Consider the following 27598-nt stretch of genomic DNA (forward strand, 5'->3'; position numbering starts at 1 on the left):
ATGTAATAAAATAACCTTCTACCATCCAAATACTTTTATATTTGGCACTGTTGTGAAGACAAGAGAGAAAAAGGAGAACTGTGACAAATAGCTAAAAATAAGAAAAAAGGAAGTTTACATTCACACTGCCATTTAAAAGCACAGTTAAGATGATTAAACTATGTGCTTGGGCCTTCAAGGGGAATCTCCAGTGTTTCCTTGTATCTGAAATCATAGTTAACCGGCATTAGTTCTGACAGAATTCCTCCTATTTACAAGAAGTGAATCTGTATCTATCAAGAAATCGCTGACGAAGCAAAATACTGCTGAAGTGTCTGATTCAGTTGCAGTGAAGCAATCGTTTTAACATCATGATGACTCATCAGTCAGTCACGTTACTATGACAATAATAAACAGGAGGGCTCAGGTTACAGTCGGATATGTTTAGATGTTATGCAACAGTCAGTGACGAAGGGCTGGGAGGAAAAAAACTTCCCCTGTTTAAAAGGTCAAATGTTAAATATATAACTTGGGAAAACATAATATGCAACTTCTGGAAAGACCGTTTCAACCAGTAAAGGAGAAAGAAAGGAGAAGAAAAATGAAGGGTGTCAAAAATGGTCAATGATTAAGATGAAGATTCAAAAATATATCAGAAAAAAGTTAAAATGATCAAATTAAAAAAAACATAATCTTGATCTAAAAATCGATAAAAAGTCTAAATTTTAAAAAACAAATAGTCCAAAATCTTTGAGGAAAAAGTTAAAAAAAAATCGAGGACAAAAAAATTTAAGTTAGGCGATAGAAAGCCAAAAATGTGAGAAAAAAATTCATAATGTGAAAAAAGTAAAAAGTACGAGATAAAACTCAAAATATGAGACGAAAGGTTCAAGTTATGAGAATAAAATTTAAAAATATCAAATCAAAAATCAAAACCATCACAAAAAAAAAACTGTTTTACTCTTCTATCCGACTCAGTCTACGTGATGTAGATGAAAACGCTCCTGACTTGAGCCTCGTGACTTGCAGCTTTGTTTGTTTATGTAAATTAATCGCCGTAAAAACTAAAGAAATCCCCAACAGTGACTCAGCGACTTCTCAGCTGTGTGAGAAACGTCTCGCCGCCGTGAGACATTCAGGGGGATTTTCACTTTGTCTTTTGTTTAAAGGTGGAGTCAGTGATTCTGGAGAACGCTTGCTGCCAAAATCAGTGAATATCTCCTCACGATTCACTACCTGTCCATATTGTGTGTGCGCCATAGATAGTATATGAACAACACGATGTTTTTAACTTGTACGCACAGGTAGCGGATTATGAGGAGATATTTACTGATTTTGACCAAAAGTGATTTTGACAACAAGCGTTCTCCAGAATCACAGACTCCACCTTTAAATGTTAAACACCAAACCAAACTTATAACCACACAGAAGTTGTTTATCATGTGTTATATCACATTGAATATTAAATGTATGCTGAATCATATGAGGAACATGTGACAATTTAAACTGTTGTTACCGGCAACACAGTCACATACACTAAATTACCTCATATTAAAAAAACATCATAAGCTTCTTGCTTTACTTAGACACTTTGATTATAACCTATATTACACGCCCTGTGATAAATAACTCAATCATTTACTGAAATTAATTAATAATTAATCTGTGGCGTATTTTAGAATCGTAATATGAAAACTAGAGGCACCAACACATGTTTTAAATCAAAATTATGCAATTTTTTTAGCTTTTGGACCTAAATCATGAAAAATGTAGTTCCTTACAAAGGCAATTGATATATTTTAGGCTTAAAAAATAGTAACCCACACAGCTAAGTCACTGTAATGAGTAGATTTTCCCCCAAAATAATTCAAACAGGAAATAAGCACTGAGGCAGAAATACAGCGTCACATCTTCATTTGAACAAATTCATAAAATAAAACAACAAACTTCAAGTAATTCCATCTTCATCATCATCATCTTCATCATATTCATGAGCAGCAGCAGCAGCAGAAGAAAAATAACTTTACAAAAGCAAAAGAAAAAGCACATTTGAAACTCGGGTAGAACTCCATTTCAAACTGTAATAATTTAAGAGTTTAAACAACAATAATGCCTTTCGTCTTTTTATGCCATTACCAGAAAAATCAATGATGTTATAAAAAAATGCCATGCATAAATAAACGCAGATGAGACACACAGTTTAATACAAAGTCATTTTCCTACTCGATAGAAGGAGTGATAAGAAGCCTGTGTGTGTGTGTGTGTGTGTGTGTGTGTGTGTGTGTGTGTGTGTGTGTGTGTGTGTGTGTGTGTGTGTGTGTGTGTGTGTGTGTGTGTGTGTGTGTCTGTCATTCAGAGCTTAATAACACTTCATAAAAAAACGTCATCAACCGTTAAAATAAAATAAAAAAACAGACGGAAACTTAAAAAAAACTTAAGTAATGCATCTCTTGAATAATACTGTGAAGAACTGCAGAAGTTTAAAAACAAAATGGACACAATGTTCACTGCAGTTCTACAATGGCCACAAACCACTTTTAAAATGTTCCCACAAAGAATTCTTTATACATCAGTGTAGTTTACAACAGGTTTTTATATCAAAAGGACATCATGATACATGCACACAATGGAGAAAGTAACATAACGAAATAACTAGACAATCTTAAACCCAACCAGCACTGAAGTAAAAATTAACATTCGATACTCCGACGATGTTTAAAAACATTAATGTAATGTAGAAACCATTCAGAGAAATGCAGAAAAAAAAGACGTGATCTATTCATATTGCATTGAATATGGCTCAGATTTGTTATCTTTTTTTGATTATTCCTCTTGGATAAATGCTGCACACACACACACACACACAGACATACACACACACAGACTCACGCACAGACACATGCACATGGCGCGCGCACACACACACACACACACACACACACACACACACACACACACACACACACACACACACACAGACAAATGCACGCGGTGCGCACACACACACACGGCGCGCGCGCACACACACACACACACACACACACACACACACACACACACACACTTCTTTAGGTTTTGATATGGAATGGGTTTATTATCTCACACACACACACACACACACACACACACACAAACACACACACACACACACACACACACACACAGACGCACACACACACACAAAATAATAAATGAAAAAATTTGTTGCAGTTTCTAGTTTGTTTATATGCACTCGTTCTGGTTTGAAAAGGCGCCATAAAAATTTAAATAAAGTTGTTCGTTCTTTCTGTACTGACCAAACGTGAGAGAGTTCCAATTCGATATTCAGCTTCAAGCCGGGGAAACATAATGGATGAAACAGCATCATAACTTCCATACAAATTTGGGAGATTTGATGAAAATGTGAAAATAAAGCACATGGTAACATTAGTGGAATATATATATACGATGAAATGTCTTTGGCACAACAGGTATTCATGGGGGTAAAGTAAACAAACATATCAAGTTCTGAAATAAAAATTTGACGTTATTTTGATTATTTTCAAATGATTTCAAACTGCTTTAGAATGCTGCAGCAAACACACACAGAGAGAGAAAGTGACCAACATAAACGCTCTCTGTTCCCACGACGACGGCAGCTGCTCAAAGTGCACTTGCATCCTGAACCATTACAAGTCCTAGACAATCGATTTATCACTCAATCAATCAGTCAACCAATAAATAGAATATGAATAAATAAATACAAATAAATAGTCGAGCATTAAAATCACCTCCAAAAGTTCACTTCCTCTGGTTCGTCTGTGGAGTGTGTGTGTGTGTGTGTGTGACTGTGTGTGTGTGTGTGTGTGTGTGTGTGTGTGTGTGTGTGTGTGTGTGCCTCAGACAGCAGTCTCCAGGTCTTCCTTAGAGGTCGTGTGTCGTTTGGGATTCTTCAGGTAGGTGGTGAGCTCTGAGTCTCCGTCCGCTTGGTCCACTGCTGTCTTCCCCTGATGAACACACACACACACACACACACACACACACACACACACACACACACACACACACACACACACACACACACACACACACACACACACACACACACACACACACACACACACACACACACACACACACACACACACACACACACACACACACACACACACACACACACAAACACACACACAAAGCGTATTGATTCATCAGTTAATCTACGAGATATACAGAAAAAGTAATTTACAATTCCAGACAAGTTGTCATATGACAGAAAATTTAGATTGCTTGTTTTGTGAAAATAACAGTCCAAACCACAGAGGTTGAACCAATGACTTTAGGTCAATTTATCTTGAAATGTTACATCATTACTCTTGCTCTCCGTACCAGCTACTACTACTAAAGAAAAAAAGTCTGAAAACCCCCAAAATACACCAAAAGAAAGAGGATTTTTCTTTATTTTATATTTCTGTTTTGATTTATTTTCTCACGCTCTGGGGTTTCCATGTCTATACAGGGAAGTGAGGTTTAGTGACATCTTGTGAGCAAATAAACAAACAATAGAGACGTATAGAGTCAGCTGTAGATCTAAAACTGATACAGAGCTAACAGTAAATTCTTGTAAGATTCCTTAGACATGGCTGGGACTTTCCCTGTTGGAGACTTTACCACAATGCATTCCCTGCACACACACTTAGGATAGAGGTTATATCTAACACGCACACGCACACACGCACACACACACACACACACACAAAGGATACTTTTTTTCTTTTTTTTACAGGGACACATTCTCACAGAGTCGGGAAAAAAAAATGGAAACTTCTCTGGCAAACATTTACCAGTCATGCTGGTCTTGTGATATGACTCAGCTGGACTGACTGTAAAAGTGTGTGTGTGTGTGTGTGTGTGTGTGTGTGTGTGTGTGTGTGTGTGTGTGTGTGTGTGTGTGTGTCTGTGTGTGTGTGTGTGTGTGTGTGTTTACCTGGAAGTTTGTCTTGTCGAGCGACGCCCCGGCCTCCACCAGTAACCGACACACAGCGTGCTGCTTCTCTGAGGCGGCTTTGTGCAACGCAGTGTCCCCTCTACACACACACACACACACACACACACACACACACACACACACACACACACACACACACACACACACACACACACACACACACACACACACACACACACACACACACACACAGATGTCCTTTTGATTAGATAGTGTGAGAGCGAGCAAAATGTCACATAACATGGCAGGTTTTTAACTACTGATAGAAATCTCTGGAGCAATTGCCACAGTGACCTCAATCATAAATAAATAATGATCTGATCTGATTAAATTATCAAACCAGTTCTAAGAACTGTTAAAAAATGGCATTTAGACCGTTTTAAGGCCTTAAAGTCAGATCATTCAATCAAATTATATTTTTTTAACTTTTAAAGGAGGTGCGGAAATCCTGTGAAACATAAAAACTACAAAGTTAATCCTTTAGTAAAAGAATTATTTGAAAATAGCCGACATACCTCTCTCTGTCCGTCAAATCCAGCAGCACTTTAGAACCTGAAGACACAGAGGAAATATATTATATAAAAGCTTTGTTTATTGAAAATATACTACTACTGCAATCAAGGGCTGTTTCTTTATGGTCATGAATGTGACTTATCTGTATAAAGTGCAGCGTACAGAACCTTTTATTTCTTCCACAATATATTTATTGCCGTTTTGTCTTATTTCACATCACACACAAACAAACACCTGCACCATCACAACGAGGACACAAACCAAACAACCACCTCGAAAAGGAAAAAAATACTAAAGTAAAATACATACTAAATAAATGAGTGTACAGCACTTTTTTTTTTTCTAAGATATTTTTTGGGCATTTTTATGCTTTATTGATGTGCAGAGAGACAGAGGTGAAATGGGGCAGAGAGGGGAGTGACATGCAGAGAACGACCACAGGTGGGAATCGAACCCGGGTCTGCTGCTGGGCCCGGCCCGGGAGGAGGACGCCCTACCAACTGAGCTAAAGGCGCCCCCAGTGTACAGCACCTTTAATATCATTTCATACACATGCCCGTCCTCACCCTGTTGCAGTATGAAGCCGACCACGTCTGTGTGTCCGTGATGAGCTGCTTTATGTAACGATGAACATCCTCCAGAGTCTCTGACCAGCAAACTGACGCCTCGACGCGCACACTCCGACAGCTACACACACACACACACACACACACACACAGTCGTTTACACACTTTTGTATAATATTGAATGGTAAATGAACGATTACATAATGTCCATAAAACATGCTTCATAAAAAAGAACATAACATTTTCCTTCAGTGTACAGAGAAATGGCTTCATGGTTGCTTTGGGAAACGTAAAAAAAGAGCATTTATAGTTATATAGTAAGTTTGACTGTGTCCCTCAATAATGCAGAAAATGCTGTGTCACTGTCTGGGACTGAATGTGAAAGTTGTTTTAATGCTGAGTCACTATTTCTCTCATCAGCTGAGAAAAGAACGGATTTCCACGTCATAAACGGTGAGACAGACTGTGGTTTAGTTTAATTAACCTCAGTGTGTGTGTGTGTGTGTGTGTGTGTGTGTGTGTGTGTGTGTGTGTGTGTGTGTGTGTCTGTGTCTTTGTGTACGTGCATGTGTGGGTACTTGTACAACTATTTTTCTTGAGAACCAATTTGAATTTTAGACCTTAAGAGTGTCAACATTTTAAAAAAGTGAGAACATTTTGGCCGGTTCTCACTTAGATGTGATAGTTAGGCTTAGGGTAAGGGGCTAGGGGAATGCAATATGTCAATGAATGTCCTCACAAGTATATAGCCATACAAACGTGTGTCTGTGTGTGAGGTTGGACTTTACCATTGAAAGATCCCCTGTGCTTGCAGCCGTCAGCAGTGCTGTGAACACACACACACACACACACACACACACACACACACACACACACACACACACACACACACACAAAGACAGACAGATATCATCATTCTGGTTCATTTAGTTTTACCCATAGACTTATGTTTGTCTGTAAACATCTTCCTCTTTCTTAGAAATATCTCGCTGTCTGGATGACCAGGTATTTTTCTCACAGGATCCACCCCGTTACCTTTGTCTGTCTGCGTGCCAAACAGAAACATATAATAATATTCAAAGTGAAGCCATTGTCTTCACCAAAAAAGGGAGTTTTTTTGCAGGAATCTTTGTACTTTCTGTTTCACTTTGCTACTTATGTCCTGCCCGCTTGTGTTATAAAACCAGTAAAGGAGACAAAGGTCAAACTGATTTACCAGTAGCAGATAAGTTCATATCATAAAGATATCTTAAAATATTTTTTATTTCGTTTAGTATGACCCGTTAAACTGACAAGAGTTGCTAAACGACGTGCCTCTTCTCTTAACCAGGTTATCAGAGAGAAGACATGTACATTTGTGTTGGGAGTTAGAGTAAACAATAGCTCCATGTTTTATCTACTTGAACTCATCAAAAGGCCAAAGCACCAGTGACTGTGCGGTATCTCACTGAATATAAAACGACTGTAAAATGTATGTGAAAAATAACAACTCTGTAGTTAGAATCTTACAAGTAAAAACTTCCAATTGGTCTATTTGTTTTGCACGGAGGCAGGTAACAAAAGGTTGGTAAAACTAAACCCCAAGATGAAGCAAACTGGAAAACATGACGCAAGTAGTCAAGGTTGAGTAGAAAGTGACTCACAATATAAACAATGTGGAAGATGTGTTTGAGAAACGGTTGAACTTTAGATTCTGGGAATTATAACCACGCGATCAAAACGTATCAGAAGGACAGTAAACGCTTGTCCTTTCCTTTTTAAAATAGACAGACCATAATGGTTATGAATATGTGAACGTTTCCTGTAAGTCTGTGTGCGAAAGTGTATGTGGGTAAAGGGTAAGGTGATTTTTCATTTGTTTGTTTGCTTAATTCAAAAGTTTGATTATACATTTTCTTTATTATGAACTGTAAATGTGGATATTTTTATTATTTAAAGGTGCACTATGTACTGTAACTTTGGGTGTGTCAGAGAAGTGAACATTTTCTAAGGTGTATTCTCATAACTGAATAAGTTGTGCACCTTTAAGCAGTAACTTCAGAAGACATGTGTATGCTTCTAACATGCCTGTGTGTGCCACTCTACTGTATATGTGTGGTGTTGTTTGCTGTTGGTGAAACTGAAAGAGGTCAAACATTAGAAACATGTTGGGACATGTCAGGAGGATAAGTGAGCCGGAGAGTCCCTAGAATCACCGTGACAACAATGGAAACCAGCTGGCAGTAAACATCCGATCACTTCTCCAGAATAGGACTTTGAAGAATACTAAAGGAGCCATTGTTTCACGGGGAAAAAACTAAACTTACACCTGTTTTAAAATAGCTACAGAGTTCCTACGAGGGATGTTAATGGGAAAACCCCTGACTATTTCTAGCTGAAATGTGTAATGGTGTTGAAAGGAACTGAAAGATGTTTTAAAAAGTTCCCAAATTCCTATGAGGGATCGAAAGATTTTATTTAGGAAGTTGAAATACATATTATTATTATTATTATTATTATTATTATTATTATTATTATTATTATTATTATTATTATTATTATTATTATTATTATTATTATTATTATTATTATTATTATTATTATTATTAATACAAATTTAAAAGATGTTGATACTTTTATTTTTGTGGTTTTACACAAATTTACACACACATACTTATTATTCACTTTGACGTAGTGTTGTAGGTATTCTGGGACTAGACATAAATACAAGCGATCCAGCATCTTTCTTATATAAAGTGAAAATGCAACTTAATCACAAGGAAATGGCAAAATAATAGCTTTCTGAAGAATATAACAGGTTTGACATGTTTATGAGGCGCCCTACACTACAGCTACAAACCAGTTTTTATGCATTTTATAAATTGAAGTGTGTATTTTACCTTGTTCTTCTGATGTCAAAGGAGTCCTGGAAAAAGAAAATTTAGAAGAAATCAAAATACAACAGAAACAAAACATACTTTAATAATTGAATAATCATGACGTCATCAAATAAAAAAACATGTAGGTCATAAATAATATTGATTAAAAGGTATACAGGATATATGTCATTCTTTTATTCAATAATGACATAATTCATACGTGTAATAAATGTGTCTTACAGTGTACAAGTTTTCATAAATATTTTAAAAGAATCTGAACAGGTCTCTCTTAGACAATACATACGATTTAAAATACTTTGAAGCTTGGGATTAACCTGGTTAAATAAAGTGTTAACAATGAAATGTAGGGGGCGCCTTTAGCTCAGTTGGTAAGGCGTCCCCCTCCTGGGCCGGGCCCAGCAGCAGACCCGGGTTCGATTCCCGCCTGCGGTCGTTCTCTGCATGTCACTCCCCTCTCTGCCCCATTTCACCTGTCTCTCTGCACTATCAATAAAGCATAAAAATGCCCAAAAAATATCTTAAAAACAAAAAAAAAAAACAATGAAATGAAATGTAAAGCTTATTGTGGTGCCGTACCCTGCAGTGGGGTCCACCACCAGATCAGGCATCCCGGTGGACGGCCCCTGTCCCGTCGCGGGTCCTTCATGGTCCAGAATGAACACTTCATCCTGACAGATCTCTGTTACATAGTGCAGGTGCTCCTACAGACAGACACACAGACAGAGCATGAGGAGAGTGAATTCATAAGCAGACAAAACTTTTTTTTAAATCAAAATCAGGGAATTTAGGGCTGTACTTGTAATGGTTGGAGCATTGTGATAAGTAGTGTTTACCTGAGCCTTGTCTATGCGGTAGAAGCGATCAGCTGATGTGGCTGTAGAGAAGAGACATTCATGTCAACAGAGGGTAGTTGTAAAATATATGTAAGGACGGTCTGAGATTTGATATTGACTTTTACTGTTGCTTGGAGTTTACTTAACATGGCTTTTAACTGAGTTATTTGATTATCTATAATCTCATCTTATTTAAGTTTGACTGTCTTTACTGTTATGTGTTAAAGCGCTTTGTAACCATCCATAATCGATCAAGGATGATATGGAAATATTATGTCATAATTATCCTGACCAAAATCATTTTGAATCAAGATATTATCCCAATAATAAGAGTCACTTTACTTTATATGTATTTAAGAAAGAAATATGTCTATTGTATCACAGATAGACAATCAAAACATCCTATAGAATTATCTCTCTTTGTGGCTAGCCGAGCTTTCAGCCAATCAAAACAAAGTTTGATACTGTCGACAGCATTTTTTAAATCTTTATAACTTCCTCATTGGTCAGTATTAGTGTGTTGTGTTTCAGTGACTCACAGTCCAAGAAGCTCCAGTAAGGAGAGAGTCTACTGGAGGAACTGGTGCGGGGGAGGCCTCTGCTCTCATCCTGAACACAGACAGACAGACAGACAGACAGACAGACAGACAGACAGACAGACAGACAGACAGACAGACAGACAGACAGACAGACAGACAGACAGGCAGACAGACACACACACACATTGAATTTTAACTTCATCTCTAATAGTGTTAAAGTAGAAAGGTATACACAGGGGATTATTTGAATGGAGCGGATGCAAAGAGAGAGAAATCCACACAGAGAAAATAGTAATTTGATTATAATTATTGAGCAGTTGAAAAAATCAATAACAAGACGCAGGCAGTCAGGACAATGAAGCAAAGTAGTTTATATTGGTTTTCTTCCGTTCCCTCACCTGCTACTAATTATGATTATAACATTAGTTTAATTTGTGTGGTAACATGTGTATCAGTCTGTAAAACCTTCATCTCATATGTCTTTAGTGAGAATTCCTAATATTTAAAGGTGCAGTGTGTAATAACGTGTATTTTGGCGTCATCTAGTTGTGAAAAATGTAGATTGCAAAGCTCTGTGTCTACCCCTCCCGTTTGGAGAATTTACAGAAGCTACGGTGGCCTTCAAGGACAAGAAGCTAGTTCCTAAAGATGGCATCATCCACCACTGCAGAGATGTATTTTCATGTTTTATGGAACTGCCACCAATACTAAAAATATCTTAAATGTCCAAATGTAACAATGTAAAAAAAAATCTTTGAAATGAGATTTTAGATATGAAACAGACAACTTCTAAAGCCTGCATGAGTAATGTTAACCAAACTTCCCCTGCAGTAAAGACAGCTGAGAGCAGTGTACCTGATAGTGCACTCTGTGGCCAGTAGATGGCGCCTGGTGTAAGTCCTAGCAAGCACAGCACACAGGTTTCAAGGTTAACGCACACACAGAAGCATTAACAGCAAAAACTTCCATATAGATTCACTCAAATTAGTAGATATTTTAGAAAAGAGACACAGAGCAACAACACACACAACACAGCAATGCATTTCACACTGATGCTAGTTGATAATCCAACCATAAACAAACGCTGCCTTCCATCGTTCCTGCATTATAAATGAATGAATAAAATCTTGCCTCTTGTAATCGGTCGATATAGAGTCTGCATGTCTCCAGGTCACAGTCGCCCCTGACAACCACAATGCCCACCGGGATGGCTGTAATACATGGACAAACACTTCAGATTGTAATGCATTGCAAAAGCAAGTCAAAATGCATTAATTGTATTCTTAACAACTTGTGGGAGGCAAAACATAGGATTGTGAGACCAGACTTATTGTGTGTGAGCTTCACATTGGTTCTCTCCAGCAGACTAATATGGCCTTTCTCCAATTACTTTTGGGAGGAGTCCAGTTCCTGTCAGTTAATGGAAGGCAGCCCCTGATTGGTTCTTGTAGTTGTTGATATCAACATGGATCGACGTATAAGGCCGTGAGATATGGCTGGTCTCACAAGGCTAGATTGATGACTACATGAACCAATCAGAAGCTGCCTTCCACTATAGGGATGAACGTTAGGTCAGAACCCAGGGCGCTGATTGGCCTGGAATTTCTTTGACCGGGCTCCTCCCCACGGAAATCGAAGAAAGTCCAGTTTGATGTGCTTTACAAACAAGTACTGACATTTAAACACCTTGTAAGGTTGATTTGGTAAACATGTTGTCTTTGTGTCTTTGTGTGTGTGTGTGTGTGTGTGTGTTCATCTGCTTGTGTTTTGTATTCTAATATGGAATTGTATTTTGGGTCTGGTTTCTATATAAGCCTGTACAGGTCTCTGCCTCACCCACACATGTATTTTGTTTGTTACTACTACTACGTGATTTTTTTTATAGCGTTTGTCCGTCAAAATAAACTAAAACTAAACTAAACTAAACAGTTGCAACATAAGTAGCCTATTCGGTTTTTGGTCTCCACCACCTCCAAATATACAGTATATCTGACTTGGTGTAAAACATTGATAATATCCAGTGTGTAGTTGAGTATAGTATCACACACACAGAGCCTCACAGATGTCTCGTAGTCGCTCTTTGTCGTACTGCAGCCGGTCGTATTCCTGCAGACTGATCCTGTTCACACGCAGACGCAGGCGATCGGGCACCGCGTGAGGACTGGAAGAGACACACACACAATTCACACACACACACACACAGTGCAATGATACGGACAAACACACACATAAACACACATACACACACACACACTTCACATCACAAAACAGATCTGAGCTTTTGCAACATAATGACTTTTCTCCATCTCCAACCTTAGATGTCCACAATGTTCAAGTTACTAAGATGTTGTTACTACAACGTTTTCACAGTTAAGATAAAGTGCTGTGCGAGTCGACCCTGATTGTGTGTGTGAGTTTGAAACAGGCCCACACATTTTATAGTCAATGGTTGTGGGCATTGCAATAGTGTTAGCGAGGATGGAGCTTTATAAATGTAGAATATTGACTTCAGGACCAAGGTTTTTCATAATCAAAACTACACTGAGAAAACACTGTTGGTCACACAGCAACTGATGTCACATTTTACCCACAATCCCACAGCCTCAAAAGCTCAAAACCTTACCTGCAAAGGAACAGAAAGCGCCTTGCATTAAAGCTATAGTGCGTAACTTTTTTGTTACATTCAAGCCATCGCCAAACAAGTTGACACAAAGTTGATGAAGCCTATCAGCTCAACAAAACTCTCTGTATTTCTCAGTATGGCAGCATTTACAAACTGGTGTCGCCCCTGACACTGGTGCAGGAGCTCAGAAAAATCCCAAGAAATGTTTCAGTCGTTGATTCTACTGCTAAGAAATGAACCTGGACGTACAGCGGGCTTACCCCATGTAGATGCACCGACCGTGTTGTTGTTATAAGTTACGCACTATAGCTTTAAATGTATGATTTCCTCAGTCACACATTTCTATGGTGAAGGTGGGTGTGGGGTGGGGGGGGGGGTCATGTACGTCCAGTGAGAGTGTAGGAATAGTGCAGGTGTTATAAGAAGCAGCTCAGGGTTGAGTTGAAGGTAAAGGGACGACAACAGGAGAATCACTGAGACATGAAGCAACATTTAGACGTGAGAGGCTTCAGCATGCGCCAGTACTGTCTCTCTCTCTCACAGGACAAAACAACATTCAACACCATACAACACAACCTGGGTTCAACCAATACATTAGTGTCTGAAGTCCAACAGTGGAGCATTATTGTACAGACTGATGCTGCAAATAGAGCTCATTGCGTGTCGTTTTTTTGCATTTCAGTATATGATAAGAAATGCTAATTTATACATACTAAATGATTAATCAAAATAAATATTTGATCACTAAATTGATTCTAAAAATAACTGCCCCAAGGCTAAATATAATTTGTCACATAAATAAGTTATTGATGCAGTGAAGTCAACACTAGATAAAATGAATGGGTGTGAATATGTAAAGGGTTAGCTGAAGTCATTGTGCTGGACAAAGCCAAAGGTAAAAAGATGTCAGGGCAGATACAATACAGTGATGCAATAAAAAATGTGCAGTAAAGTAAATGATAGTAAAATACCCTTGATTAAGAGTTGGTTTCAACCGAACTGCATCTTATCCATTGTATCAGTGGTAAGAAACACGTCTATATCTCTTATACAATCAATATGTTCAAATCAAATATTGGTTGAACCCGGGTCAAATGATAACAGACACACACTTGCATACAAACAGTGACACACAAACAGTCACACACAGACACACAGTGAAACACACACACACACACACACACACACACACACACACACACACACACACACAGACAGAGGGCTGAGGCTGAGGTACTTACACAGAGAAGGAGTCTGGGGGAGCAGAGAGGCGGCGCAGATCAGCTGCACACACCTTCTGAATACTACCGTTGTACGCACACACACACACACACACACACACACACACACACACACACACACACACACACACACACACACACACACACACACACACACACACACACACACACAGAGGGGAGAGGAGGAACGAGGATAAGAGCAAAGAGAGGAAGAAGAATGGAGAGAAAAAAGAGAGGAGTAGGAGGAAAAAATATTAAATAATAAAAATTCCAGAAATATTTAGGAGAAAGAGAAGAGAAGAGAGGGACAGACAGAGAGAGAGAGAGAAGCCCAGAAGGTAAGTCAGACAAACACTGATAGCACAGAATACAGGAGCATTGCAGTAAGTCAGGCAGAGACAATAGTTACTGCAACTTCAGCAAGAAGTACTTCATTCTCTACTGTATCTCTCCCTTTCTGGTGCACACATTAAAAGGTGGAGTCAGTGATTCTGGAGAACGCTTGCTGTCAAAATAACTTTTTGGTCAAAATCTGTGAGTATCCCTCTTACAATCCCCTACCTGTCCGTACTGTGTGTGCGCTGAAAAAAAAAAAGATGTTAATACACAGCCTAGGCTCTGTAAACTCATGGTATGTAAACAAAGGGGGTCTGGTCCACCGTACCAAGCAACATGCCCGTTTACAGAGCTAAGTCTGTGTATTAACAATGGATTCATGAGGAGATATTCACCGATTTTGACAAAAGAGTGATTTCGTCAACAAGCGTTCTCCAGAATCACTGACTCCACCTTTAATTCTTAACACACAGTTGTAAGTGGAGCCACATATAGACAGAGATATACATGACAGATCATTAGTGATACAGGGGTCGAGGGAGTGTTAGTAGCCAAACAGCTTCACACAGTAACATTGGGGAAGAAATCAATAAACGCCTTCTTGTGTGTATGTCTTCTCAGCTAACACATCGGTCGAAGGGAGGGAAACCACACACACACACACACACACACACACACAGTATCTCCATGTCACTATGTTATCAGAGAGTGTGTGTGTGTTTTGACTAATGTGAGTGGACCTCAAACATATCGCTCCTTTTGATTGCGGGTTTGGTTAAGGGCTGAAGGGACATTTGATAGGAGAGAATGTCAGCTCTACTCCACTAAAACGGTTCTATGAGTCACTCACTCACTCAGTGCAACCCGTAGCTTTTTACAACACTGCTGCTGGCCTAGTTGTGTGTGTGTGTGTGTGTGTGTGTGTGTGTGTGTGTGTGTGTGTGTGTGTGTGTGTGGTGACTCACTCGTTGAGTAGGGGCACAGAGGTTCTTCTCTTGCTCTTCTGGACCATGTTGGCCTGATTTCTCAGAGAGATGCGAAGTGTAGAGGGAGCCAGTCGACAAGGCTCGCCATCCACCTGTATACACACGCACAAAACAAATTAATACAAATTAATTTATACCTATTAATACATTGAGTTTGGGGGATCCTAAATAGTCGACTATTTGTTTGAAGGAGCCTCATTTGACTGACAAAATTTGGAAATTTTGATAATTCTATTCTGGCAATTTGGGAGTTCTGTGCTGAATGTCTGATATTTCATGGAATTACTTGATTTCTACCAATAAATCATGAAACATTGTGAACTATTGTGGTTTCTATGTCAGCGTATTATACTGTTATTAAAAATGTGAAATTAACTCATGAGCTTTTAATCAGTCTCCTTAGTCGCAAGTCGCAATAAAATTAAAAAGTGCAATTGAGAATAAAAATGTGGATCTTTAAAAAAAAGCAGCATGTTGGTCAGTTACTTTGAATGTAAACCTCACATGGCAAAAATACTTTTAAGTGTGTAATGTCATTTTGATTTAAACAACCAAAAAAAGTTTTATGAATATTTTGTGGATTCTGTTTGTCTATTTGTACATGTCATACGTAAGAAGTAATGTTCTCTCTCTCGACATATGGGCCAGGAACTTGTAAGTCTATGACACCATAAATAAAACAACTTACTAACTAATTCATACCAGGAAAAATCACATGAATGAGTCCATTCAAAAAGCAGAAATGCTCAGCTAACACTTCAGTGGATTCTGCCCCAGTGACACAAATGACGGACGCATTCAATCACCCAACCCAACCCCGTCCGCTCTGACCTTTTCCTCTTAAAGAAAAATCATGCAAGTCATAATGGAACTGTTTTAGCTTTTTTACTTTATGTTTTCTGACGTGGACATAGCTGACATTCCTCCTGAGATGGAAAACTGTTGCCACTGGAGAGAAGCCCAGCTATTCTCAGCTCTGAACACATCGCAGAATAACTCTCAGTACATGAAAATATGCCGTCACGTTTTAAAATGGTGACGCACTGTAATACTCATGTATTATTTATAATGTGTTTATATTTAGTAACAGAGTTGAATGTTTTAAAGATTATTTTTTGGCATTTTTGGCTTTATTAGACAGTACAGAGTTGAAATAGGGAGACAGAGAGAGAGGGGGGATGACCTGCAGTAAAGGTCCACGGGTCGTATTCGAACCCGCGACCACTGCATTGAAGGCTGGAGCCAATATGGTACGCGCTCTATCCACTACGCCACCGCAGTGCCCAAGAGTTGAATGTTTTTAATGTCTCAGGCTCTGTGTTGTGGATGCAAGACAAAGATTTTCCATTGTTATTGTCCTATCAGCAGTCCTGAAATCTTTTTTTTTTAGTGTAGTTTTTTCCTAAAGGTGGAAAGGTAATATTTGCAAAAATCTACATGACATGTACACATTTTATACTCACTACACTTTGCAGACAGGTGAGTGTGAGTGTGTGTGAGTGTGAGTGTGAGTGTGAGTGTGAGTGTGTGTGTGTGTGTGTGTGTGTGTGTGTGTGTTTGTGTGTGTGTGTGTGTGTGTGCTCTCACCTGAACCGGTACAGTCTTGTATGTAGAAAGGACGACTTCTCTGCATTGGTGCAATCTCTCTCCGTGACCACCAACCTGTAGCGCCGCCTGGTGGAAGATGGGGTAATGAAGATCATTAAAATATAACACATTGCTTTTGTTTTATCCGCCATATTTTTTTTTTTTTACTGTATTTTATTTTATTTTGCCTCACCAGTGAAGCCATGGTGAAGCCAATGACCTCGATGCAGCCGTCGTCATGGCGCTGAGGTTCAAAGTCTCGGTGGTCGCCTGTGTTTCCCCACGGCATGGTGCCAGCACAGTACCTACACACACACATATTGTATATTGTATCATAAATCAAAAAATGTACAACACTAAAAAATTCAATTAATAACACATCTTTCTATGACTGAATGTTGTGCCTGCCATGTCACCACTTCAGGATGACACATGATCAGCTAACTGAGGTTAAATGGTAAATGGACTTGACTTATATAGCGCCTTCTAGCCGATTTTCTCAGCCCCAAAGCGCTTTACATATCTTACCACATTCACCCATTCATACACCGATGGCAGGTTAAAGACCCAGAGTATCAATTTCCACAAACAAATCCATAATATCGGTCTCATCTTCCACCATGATGATAGGGATTTCTTCCTCACCACAGGTAGTGAATTGGTTGTAAAATTCAGTATTCTAACCAGACAGACATATTGTAAAACACCAGCGAACAAAAGCTGAGAGATATGAAGCTCCTGTTCCTGCCTGAAGGAGCTACCAACCCATTTAAAGAAATATCATTAGTGTGGTATTCACTGGAGAGTCGTAGTGTCTCATCATTTTCCCTTATTGCTGGCTCAAGCCTTTTATACTCTGGAGATTAACACTGGAGAATAATTATGTTGCAAAGTGAAGCTGCTGTGATGCAAGATTAATTTCAGACTTGCTCCGACGATGAAGTAAAATTGTATCATATTGTATATATTCACGTAGAAAAAATTTGAACATGTTGATGCAAAATGTCAGACATAAAATATATCAGTTCAACTCAATATTTAGAGATGAAGAAATGTGAAGGGCAAGATGTTACATTATGATTCATTCATCTAGTCAATTGAATCACTTTTCAAACTGTGCGACTAACATTGTTCATGACTGATTCTGATGTTCTTTGTTTGTTTGTTGTTTTTTATATGTTTAACATTGTATTTTCTTTTTATTAATAATAAAACGCACGAAAAAGAGGGAACCAACCAAACTCTATAGTCAACATTTTGTTTATTTAGCTCTATACAGCCACATTGTGTCAAGTTTTTCTTTTATTTATTTCTTGACCCACCTGGGAATGTTTAGAAACACGATGCATTGAAACTTCAGCTCCTGGATCTTCTGGGTTAAGTCTGTACCATCGCACTGAGAGAGACACAGACAGAAGAGTGGAAATTATTTCAAATATTTCTTTTATTGAAAGCATTTGTGCATTTCTCTTGACATTTATACGCAATAAGGAACTGCTTCAATTTAAATTTTTAATTTTTTTACAGCCATAATATAAAAGGTAAAGAAGAGAGGGAAAAAAATACACAAAAAAGAGGCAAAAAGTATAAAAATAATTAAACTACCCATCTATCCAACCCTTAACCTAACCATGTGGAAATTATAAATAAATCCAGACAAAATGGGGTACATGCCCTTATAATACATTTTCTGATTTTATCTCTACAAAAACCCATTTTCAGATCCTTTACTTGCTTTGCTAATCAAGCTTCACTCTCACTTCTCTGTTTTCATTTGCAGTTTCAATGTTCTTGCTCGGTCTCGATCTTAAACTTTTTTTTTAAAGTCATACTGATCAAAGGTCAAAGATCAGACATTACACAAGACATTTCTGGTATTATTCTGATAGTGGTATATATGATAGAAAACTGAACATATTTGGGTTGGACCAAACAGATTTGTAAAACAAGTCATTTAAACATGTTTACTTAGAATTTGCAAATTACAGATTTTTTTTTTTTTTTTACTATTTTCTGACATTTTTAGATGATAAATCCAGAAATGTAACAGCATTTTATTATGAAAAATATATGTTGTGGCACTATTCCCTGTCTGTGAGGTCAGCGGTCAGCGGTCAGCCAGAGTGTAGAGGCATTTAGTAAGAATTCAATATGGTGGATGTTACAATAACAGTTGAAGGACGGTCCGTTTAATCACCACATGTCGACACGGAAACCGATACGGATAGAGAGAGGGAGAGAGAGAGACAAAGAGAGAGAGACAGAGAGATAGAGAGAGACAGAGAGAGGGAGAGAGAGAGACACAGAGAGGAAGGGAGGGAGAGAGAGACAGAGAGAGAGGGAGGGAGGGAGAGAGACAGAGAGAGAGAGGGAGTGAGAGAGAGAGAGGGAGAGAGAGAGGGAGAGAGACAGAGAGAGTGAAACAGAGAGAGAGAGAGAGCGTGTGTTCACACTCACCACCACTTTGACGTGCTTGGACAGATCCCTGGAGCTTCTCTGGAGGAAATCTGAGAACGCAGCCTGCAGAGACACACACACACACGCACACACACACACACACACACACACACACACACACACACACACACACACACACACACACACACACACACACACACACACACACACACACACACACACACACACACACACACACACAGTCACACAGAGTCACACACACGGACCCAATCAATCAGAATTACAGTTGATCGCATTGCATTGCCAATTAAAAAGAGATACAGTAACTCCCATTAATAAATTCATGCTTCATCTTCAACTATCACCCATCTGTCGTCCTCTACCAGATACACTGTAGGCTGTGCAGCTTCCAGAAAGTTACATTTAAGATTTCTCTAACACGTCTTAAAAACTTTAAAATTACTTGGTACTTTTACTTTAAAATAACTAGTGAGTGAAATGAAATGTGGCATTGCTGGAGGATAATATGACTTCTTATTGCATGCTACTCTATCGTAACCCCACTTCTCTTGCAGTTAGTAGATTGTCTATTTTTCCTTTTTTCATCTGATTTATAAAACCAAGTGGGACACTCACTCCTGCATAGAACATCTTGTTGCGGAAGCGACTGTTGAACTTTTCGGGGTTGGCCTCTGGAAAGACACAATCACAGAAAAGAGGGAGAATATTTTAAATTAAAAATCTCACAAAACGACACAGACTATAATAAGAAAAATCCAACTCATTTGTAACATGCATGAATGCCTGTGTGTGCATGGGAACGAGTCCTTTTTAATATTTTATTCTATCCCGCTCGGCTCCTTCAGTGAAGTAGGTTCACACAGTGCATTAACAGGGAAAGAGAAGGGCTTAATGGAATCTAAAGAGAGTTAACGTGGGGTGAGATGGTGAAATGGTGAACTGTATGAGAGAGAGAGAGAGAGAGAGAGAGAGAGAGAGAGAGAGAGAGACAGAGAGACAGAGGGGGAGAGAGAGAGAGAGAGAAAGAAAGAGAAACACACAGTAATAGATGTGACTGACCTCTGGACTCATGGAACTCCAGCGTGACGTGAGCGTCAAAGCCCAGGCTGAAGTAGTTGTTGAACACATTCAGAGGAAGCTGAGGACGCAGGGAAAAATATATTAAAGTGAGGGTATATGCATGACATGTATTCACATAGACAGCTTTGAGACACTTATGTATACTGTACAGTGCCTTTCAAAGGCTCTTCTTATGTCCATACATATAGTGGTTCTCATGTCAAAATATGCACGTTCTGGTCACTTGTTTATTTACACTGCAAATATTGTATCTGTCCCAATCACAAGGCCTTTTATTTAAAAGGTAAGGTGTTGATTTTCTAGACCAAGATAGACAGTCATGCAAAGTTCAATGGAGCCGTTCCATTTTAAAGATACAAATAATAATATAATATAATATAATATAATATAATATAATATAATATAATATAATATAATATAATATAATATAATATAATATAATATAATATAATATAATATAATATAATATAATATAATATAATATAATAAATGTTTTTACAAATCTTCAACTTATTTTTAAGGCCTAATCTTCAAGTTAAAGGGGAACCCTTATCGAAACCTCCAGCAAGGAAAGCCTGTACAGACTGACTAATGTATGAAGAAATTATTGTTTTCGCTAAATCCTCACGCTGGTAAATTCTTGAGACACTGGTAAAAATGGATTGTGTTTATGACCTTATGAGATGTTTAATGCCTTGTTACTTTATTAACTTGTGTATTTCCATAAGTATAATGTTTGCATGACTGTATAGGTAACCAACTGTTTGTCTCACTATTTTTTTGTCTCACACACACACACACACACTCACACACACACTATCCTCTGACCTTCTGCGTGCCGTCCTCTGGTTGTACGGCACTTTTCTCCACGTGAAGGTTCCACCGGTCCAGCTGCACCACAGACCCGTCTTCAACATGACACAGAACCTTAGACACCGGCTCATCTGTGTAACCCTGCAGGGAGAGAGATATATAGATGGTTAGACAGACAGACAGACAGACAGACAGACAGACAGACAGACAGACAGACAGACAGACAGACAGACAGACAGACAGACAGACAGACAGACAGACAGAGTGAATTTACATTTTATTGTGATCATTTTGATGAAAAAAGCACCAGAACATCTGCTTCTGAAACAACTTTTTAATATTCAACAACAATGTCTTCAAAATGGATATTTAAACAAATATTATTTCACTACCAGCAGGCAGCTCCAAGAGAAGAACACTTAATGCCATAAAAAGCTCCTAGAGTAGGCAGCGGACATTCCGGTGAAATTGTTTCGTTGTCGGGTGATTCAGTGGTTGAATTGAAGTGCACTTTTGATGTGGAATTAATTTAGTTGTGTTAATTTGTTGATGCTGAAACTAAAAGGTTAAAAAACATTTTAAAAAAAAGGAAAAATTAAGTGGAGTTATTCATTTAGGTAATTCTAGGGAAAACATGGACAGACAGACAGACAGACAGACAGACAGACAGACAGACAGACAGACAGACAGACAGACAGACAGACAGACAGACAGACAGACAGACAGACAGACAGATAGACAGATAGATAGATAGATAGATAGATAGATAGATAGATAGATAGATAGATAGATAGATAGATAGATAGATAGATAGATAGATACAGTAGATAGATAGATGGATAGATAGATAGATAGATAGATAGATAGATAGATAGATAGATAGATAGATAGATAGATAGATAGATAGATAGATAGATAGATAGATAGATAGATAGATAGATAGATAGATAGATAGACACACGCACGTACTCACCCACACACAAACGCACGCACGCACACACTAACACACACACACACACACACACACACACACACACACACACACACACACACACACACACACACACACAGCAGAGCTCACACAGCGAGTGACAGGCTTATTCACACTCACACAGAGCGAGGTAAGAGAGATGCAGCGGTGAGTAACACAATGGAGTGTCAGAGGAGAAGAGGACAGAAAGGATAGATGCTGTGTGTGTGTGTGTGTGTGTGTGTGTGTGTGTGTGTGTGTGTGTGTGTGTGTGTGTGTGTGTGTGTGTGTGTGTGTGTGCGCGCGTGTGTGCGTGCGTGTGTGTGTGTGTATGTGTGTGTGTGTGCGTGTGTGTGTGTGTGTGTGTGTGTGTATGTATCTGTGTGTATGTATCTGTGTGTGTTTAGTTGTGTATGTGTTAGTACATTTGTCAGCAGGAAGCCGGAAAGATATAAAAAAATACAATATGTACAACAAGTTTATCTGTAGCCATTCCACTTTGTCATTCAAATAATAATAAACCATGAGTACAGAATGATAGGAAGGGCAAAGAGATAGTGGATAAAAAGCCTGCAGTCAGACGCACAGCAGAGCCACTTATTACACTAATTGCAAACATGGTAGATATGAATTTTCTCTCTGCCCCATTTCTCTCTTCAAAGCCTCTATCTCTCTCTCTCTATCAGGGCTCTATCAGCATTGTTCTCCTGCTACGCCAAAGTCATTCTAGTGTCCTTGGGCCATCACCAGCACACAGCACATTCAAGGAAACTAAACTACATTATTATCTAAGATTTAGGGTTCATTCTTGCCCCCTTGCAAAATAAATGACGCCGATTATCTATGTTTATATGAATTATGAAATGGTTCTTTGTTAAACGAATGGGGAAAACGTTTGATATTATCAGGAGAAAATGTGCAAATGTGGAAAAAATATTTCAGGTTTTTAAATTTTAGAGTGTTTTATGATCAGCGCTATAAGTCACCATTTCTGGTCTACAGAAACGCATAATGGAAGAAAATGGCTAGTGGGTGCATGTAAGGGTCTATTGTTCTATGGTGCAGTGCAGTTATGCAATGTGTATCGTTGTATGTGTGTGTGTGTGTGTGTGTGTGTGTGTGTGTGTGTGTGTGTGTGTGTGTGTGTGTGTGTGTGTGTGTTTTCCGCTAGTTAAGCCATGATTTTGTGTTGTCCTTATATGGTTTTTACTGCATAAAAAAGTGACACAGAACAGACACAGGATACAATGAATTAAAAGGAACTCCTAGAACGTCAGCAGCGACTGCGTGTCATTCATGTCATACATGATATGTGTGTGTGTGTGTGTGTGTGTGTGTGTGTGTGTGTGTGTGTGTGTGTGTGTGTGTGTGTGTACTTGTCATCTCTACATGATGTGTTGGGCCTCAGAGAGGTCAGACAATGGCTAAATGTCAGAGTTCAGAGGATGAGATACACAGGAAGTACACTGTCGTAGACTTCCTGGAATGTGAGAGAGTTGTCGAAGAGAGAAATATATTCTATTTGAGTCAGTGTGCATAACCTTATGGGATATGTATTTACATATACATAGATATTTTCATTATTTTATATATTTCTTTAAGCCATAGCCTTGCCTTTTATTTTAGATCGCCTGTTAATGCTCATACAGTATATATAGTGTATGAATAGTAGTTTTATTACTTTAATGCCACTTTTATTTATTTATTTGTTTTTTTGTGTCTGAATGTCATTTTCCAGCTGCAATAACTCTACATAGATTATAACGCTCTCATCCAACTTTAATCTTGATGTAGATAAACAAACTGAATTCCAAGCCCTTAAACAGACACAAAAACAGACATTTGTGAATGAATGAAGTAGAAGGGAGGAGAGGCTGCTACAATTGAGTATGTATGGGCATGTATTGGGACATCCTAAATCTTTTTCTGGCATACTTAATAGTAGGGAAGTACGAGGATTGGAAGGCTAGGAGCTATAGCCCCTAGTGTAAGGAGCTATAGCAGGAGGAACTCACCCCGCCCCAGTTGAGCGTCCTGGCGAGGTCATTTCCTGTTCCCAGAGGAAGTACTGCCACCGGAGGTTTGGGGCTCATCTGCAGCTCGTCTAGAGTCGACAGGATCCACCCCACCTACACACGCACGCACACACACACACACACACACACACACACACACACACACACACACACACACACACACAGAATGTTTTTTTAAGTACTTTTTAACTGTTAATTGCATTTTTTTGCTGTTAGCTTTTTCATTGCTCATGAAGGTTATTATTATATTTAGCGTCTTTACCAATGCTTTTGTTATTTGCACTATCCTACAGGGATGCACGCACAAAATGTATAGAGATTTAGAATAGAAAATATGTAGTATAAATGATTATGCCACATTCACATGTGTATGTCAACTCTTTGATGACAAGACAAAAAATAATGTGTCAAATGAAATGAATGCATAAATAAAATTTAAAAACTAAGGTTATATATATAATAGGATCCCTTCAGTAATTCAAAAAAGAATGATTCATTTTTAAAATGTAGATATTGCTTATTTTTACTCTGTATTTAATATAGTCTTACCGTGCCGTCCCCTCCACAGGCAAGGATCCGTAGATTTGGCACTTTACGATACAACTCCAACCTGACCATTCAGAGAGGGAGAGAGCGAGAGAGAGACATACAGAGAGAGAGAGAGAGAGAGAGAGAGAGAGAGAGAGAGAGAGAGAGAGAGAGAGAGAGAGAGAGAGAGAGAGAGAGAGAGAGAGAGAGAGAGAGAGAGAGAGAGAGAGAGAGAGAGGCTGGATGTGAAATAAAAAAGTCTTTTCTCAGCATAAGGAAACTGCTGGTTGGTGTAAAGTGGCTGTAATTGCTCCTTTATGAAAGTGCTCTACACATGAGCAGCGTATCTGAATATAAAAGAGGATAATGACTACATTCACAGTGAGAAGACACAGCGATTTTACTCACAGGGGAAAATTGTTAATAATAATGTTATATGAAATCAAGACATAAGTACAAAATGACTAAAATCATCTTTAGAATCATCTCTATAAGTGATATTCCTATCACATTCATGAGTTGCTTTCTAGTTAAATACAGCAGTGTACAAACATCAGTCAGGCTATTCCAGGCTTGTTAAAGTGAACTGAAACTTGCCGCCCGAGTTGAATTTGCGTGTGTTCGCGTTGACTTTGTATGTAAAGTGACCGCCCCTCACGCCCCTAACGCGTTTGGTGTGGATGCACCATAACAGGAAGTGTACTCACGCTTCTCTCAGCCCTCCGTGCGACAGGTCAAAGACTTGTCGAGGGTTCAAGATCCACATGAACATCTGTAACACCTTGGCGCCCTATTGGAAGACACAGAGATACACATAAAACAAGGCTTTTACTAATATTAAACATTTGGTAAAAACACACATAGAATTGCAGGAAAAGTTTGAAATTCTAGGTGTTAACACTTGACTAGAATACATTAAAAGGTACAGTGTGTAATAACAGTGTACTTTGGTGTCAAATAGTGATGAGAATGTAGATCGCAACGCTCCCTTGCTAACCCCTCACGTTCAGAGAATTTACAGAAGCTACGGTGGCCTTCAAGGACAAGAATCTAGTTATCATCCACCACTGCCTCAAGTCTTTCCACAATATCAAGTGATGAGATGAAGATGTATTAAGTTATTTATTTTATGACCAAAATAATTTCAGCTGTAACTCAGGTTATGTGATAAAAGTACCTAATGCTATATGACCTATTTAAACGTTGTGTCATTAGCGTGTGGCAGATTTCAATAAGTCATGCACATGGATTTTAATAACTTAAGCCCTGTACAGTGGAGGTGTGAATTAATAAACGAGCATCAATTATTAAAATCTGATAATGTCATGATGCGAGATCATGTTGATATAAAGTAGTGTAACACTTCACTTGCACAAAATTGTTCAGAAGAAAGATTTTTTGCCACACATAAAATGAAGGGCCACACATGAGTAAACAAAATATATGTAGAAATAGATAGAGTAGCACTGAATGATACTTGTTGGAATAACCAGGGCGTATAGTTAAATACAAGTACATTCTCCCCCCAAAAATGTAAGTAGAAACTACACTACAGGAACTTCAAATGAAGATAACTTGGAGGTATTTCAAACAAATACAAAAATATATATTTAGTTTTTCTGACCTGGTTCCCGCCACTCTTGGGATTTACAAAGACCAGGATGGGCTTCATGAGAGGAGAGGGGAGGGGCTTCAACATGAACGGGCGCCATTTAGATTCCTGAAGAAAGAATGAGAGACGGACGGAGAGAGAAAAAAATAATTTTATGAAGATCATAATATATTAATAATAATAATATCTTTATTTATACAGCACCTTCAAAAACAATGGTTTACACAGTGCTTGACATAAAATGCATAGGAGCAAGTACATATCAAATAAATACATACTAATCAAAAAACACACATAAAATAAGATAAGCCTTATACAGGAGTAGATGATGAATATAACTATTTTGATTATCAAAAAAGACATTTATCAAACACTAATGCCAAACAATCACCTTATATCTGAGGTCTGTGGAAATTATAATGAATATTTCACTGTCTTTAAAAGATTTTAAACTCATGAAATAATAATATTAAAATTTCATCATTTTACAAAGTGCAGTGAAAGGGCAATACATATTTAACAAGTGAAAACAATGAAATATTTAGATCAAATAGTAAGAACAGGAACAAACTAAAATACTAAATACACATATACAGTACATACAGTATATACATGTATGTGCACAACAAGCCCATATGCAACGTTATATTTGTGTTCATTTAATTTTTTTTTAGTTACAAAAAAAACAAAAAAACAAGGGAAGTTAACAGTGTATATTTGTTGATACTACTTACACACTTAACTTTTGAGTGCTGGACTTCTATCAAGTATCAAGTATCAAGTCAACTTTATTGTCAATTCTTAAAATATGTAGACATACATAAGGATGCAAAAGGCGTTTGCGGAGCAATAGGAACAATAATAATAATAAAATAAAGTAGAATAAGACAAAGATAAAAAGTAATTACATTCTACTACTACTACATTCTGCTTGTGGTGTAGTATTTGTACAGTGTTGTAAAGTAAGCAATTAATGGATTGATGTACTTTTGCCACCGCGGCCGAGTATAAAGGTATATAGAGTTAAAGAGAGTGTTGTTGTGTCTCTGTCATG

At 38.3% G+C, this 27598-nt stretch overlaps 1 protein-coding gene across 1 annotated transcript in view; it reads right to left on the reverse strand.

Annotated features, from left to right (window-relative positions):
• Window positions 1-3846: 3846 nt before the first annotated feature.
• Window positions 3847-27598, reverse strand: part of dgki (diacylglycerol kinase, iota) — a gene marked incomplete at its 5' end in the record, with an annotated part of 67412 nt that continues 43660 nt past the window's right edge. Inside the window, 25 exons of the mRNA XM_080051384.1 lie at window positions 3847-3965; window positions 4943-5042; window positions 5479-5515; window positions 6043-6163; window positions 6831-6868; window positions 8922-8947; window positions 9498-9622; window positions 9755-9795; window positions 10294-10363; window positions 11149-11193; window positions 11425-11504; window positions 12354-12454; window positions 14158-14220; window positions 15459-15571; window positions 17067-17153; window positions 17260-17371; window positions 18389-18462; window positions 19524-19586; window positions 20121-20176; window positions 20565-20643; window positions 21414-21539; window positions 24384-24497; window positions 24954-25014; window positions 25640-25722; window positions 26557-26652. Of these exons, the coding sequence (XP_079907510.1) occupies window positions 3858-3965; window positions 4943-5042; window positions 5479-5515; window positions 6043-6163; window positions 6831-6868; window positions 8922-8947; window positions 9498-9622; window positions 9755-9795; window positions 10294-10363; window positions 11149-11193; window positions 11425-11504; window positions 12354-12454; window positions 14158-14220; window positions 15459-15571; window positions 17067-17153; window positions 17260-17371; window positions 18389-18462; window positions 19524-19586; window positions 20121-20176; window positions 20565-20643; window positions 21414-21539; window positions 24384-24497; window positions 24954-25014; window positions 25640-25722; window positions 26557-26652 (2019 nt within the window). The 3' untranslated portion in view covers window positions 3847-3857. The remainder of the gene's footprint in view (window positions 3966-4942; window positions 5043-5478; window positions 5516-6042; window positions 6164-6830; window positions 6869-8921; window positions 8948-9497; window positions 9623-9754; window positions 9796-10293; window positions 10364-11148; window positions 11194-11424; window positions 11505-12353; window positions 12455-14157; window positions 14221-15458; window positions 15572-17066; window positions 17154-17259; window positions 17372-18388; window positions 18463-19523; window positions 19587-20120; window positions 20177-20564; window positions 20644-21413; window positions 21540-24383; window positions 24498-24953; window positions 25015-25639; window positions 25723-26556; window positions 26653-27598) is intronic.

The sequence above is a fragment of the Ammodytes marinus genome (assembly GCF_949987685.1).
Source record: "Ammodytes marinus genome assembly, chromosome: 22".
Classification (NCBI taxonomy): domain Eukaryota; kingdom Metazoa; phylum Chordata; class Actinopteri; order Uranoscopiformes; family Ammodytidae; genus Ammodytes; species Ammodytes marinus.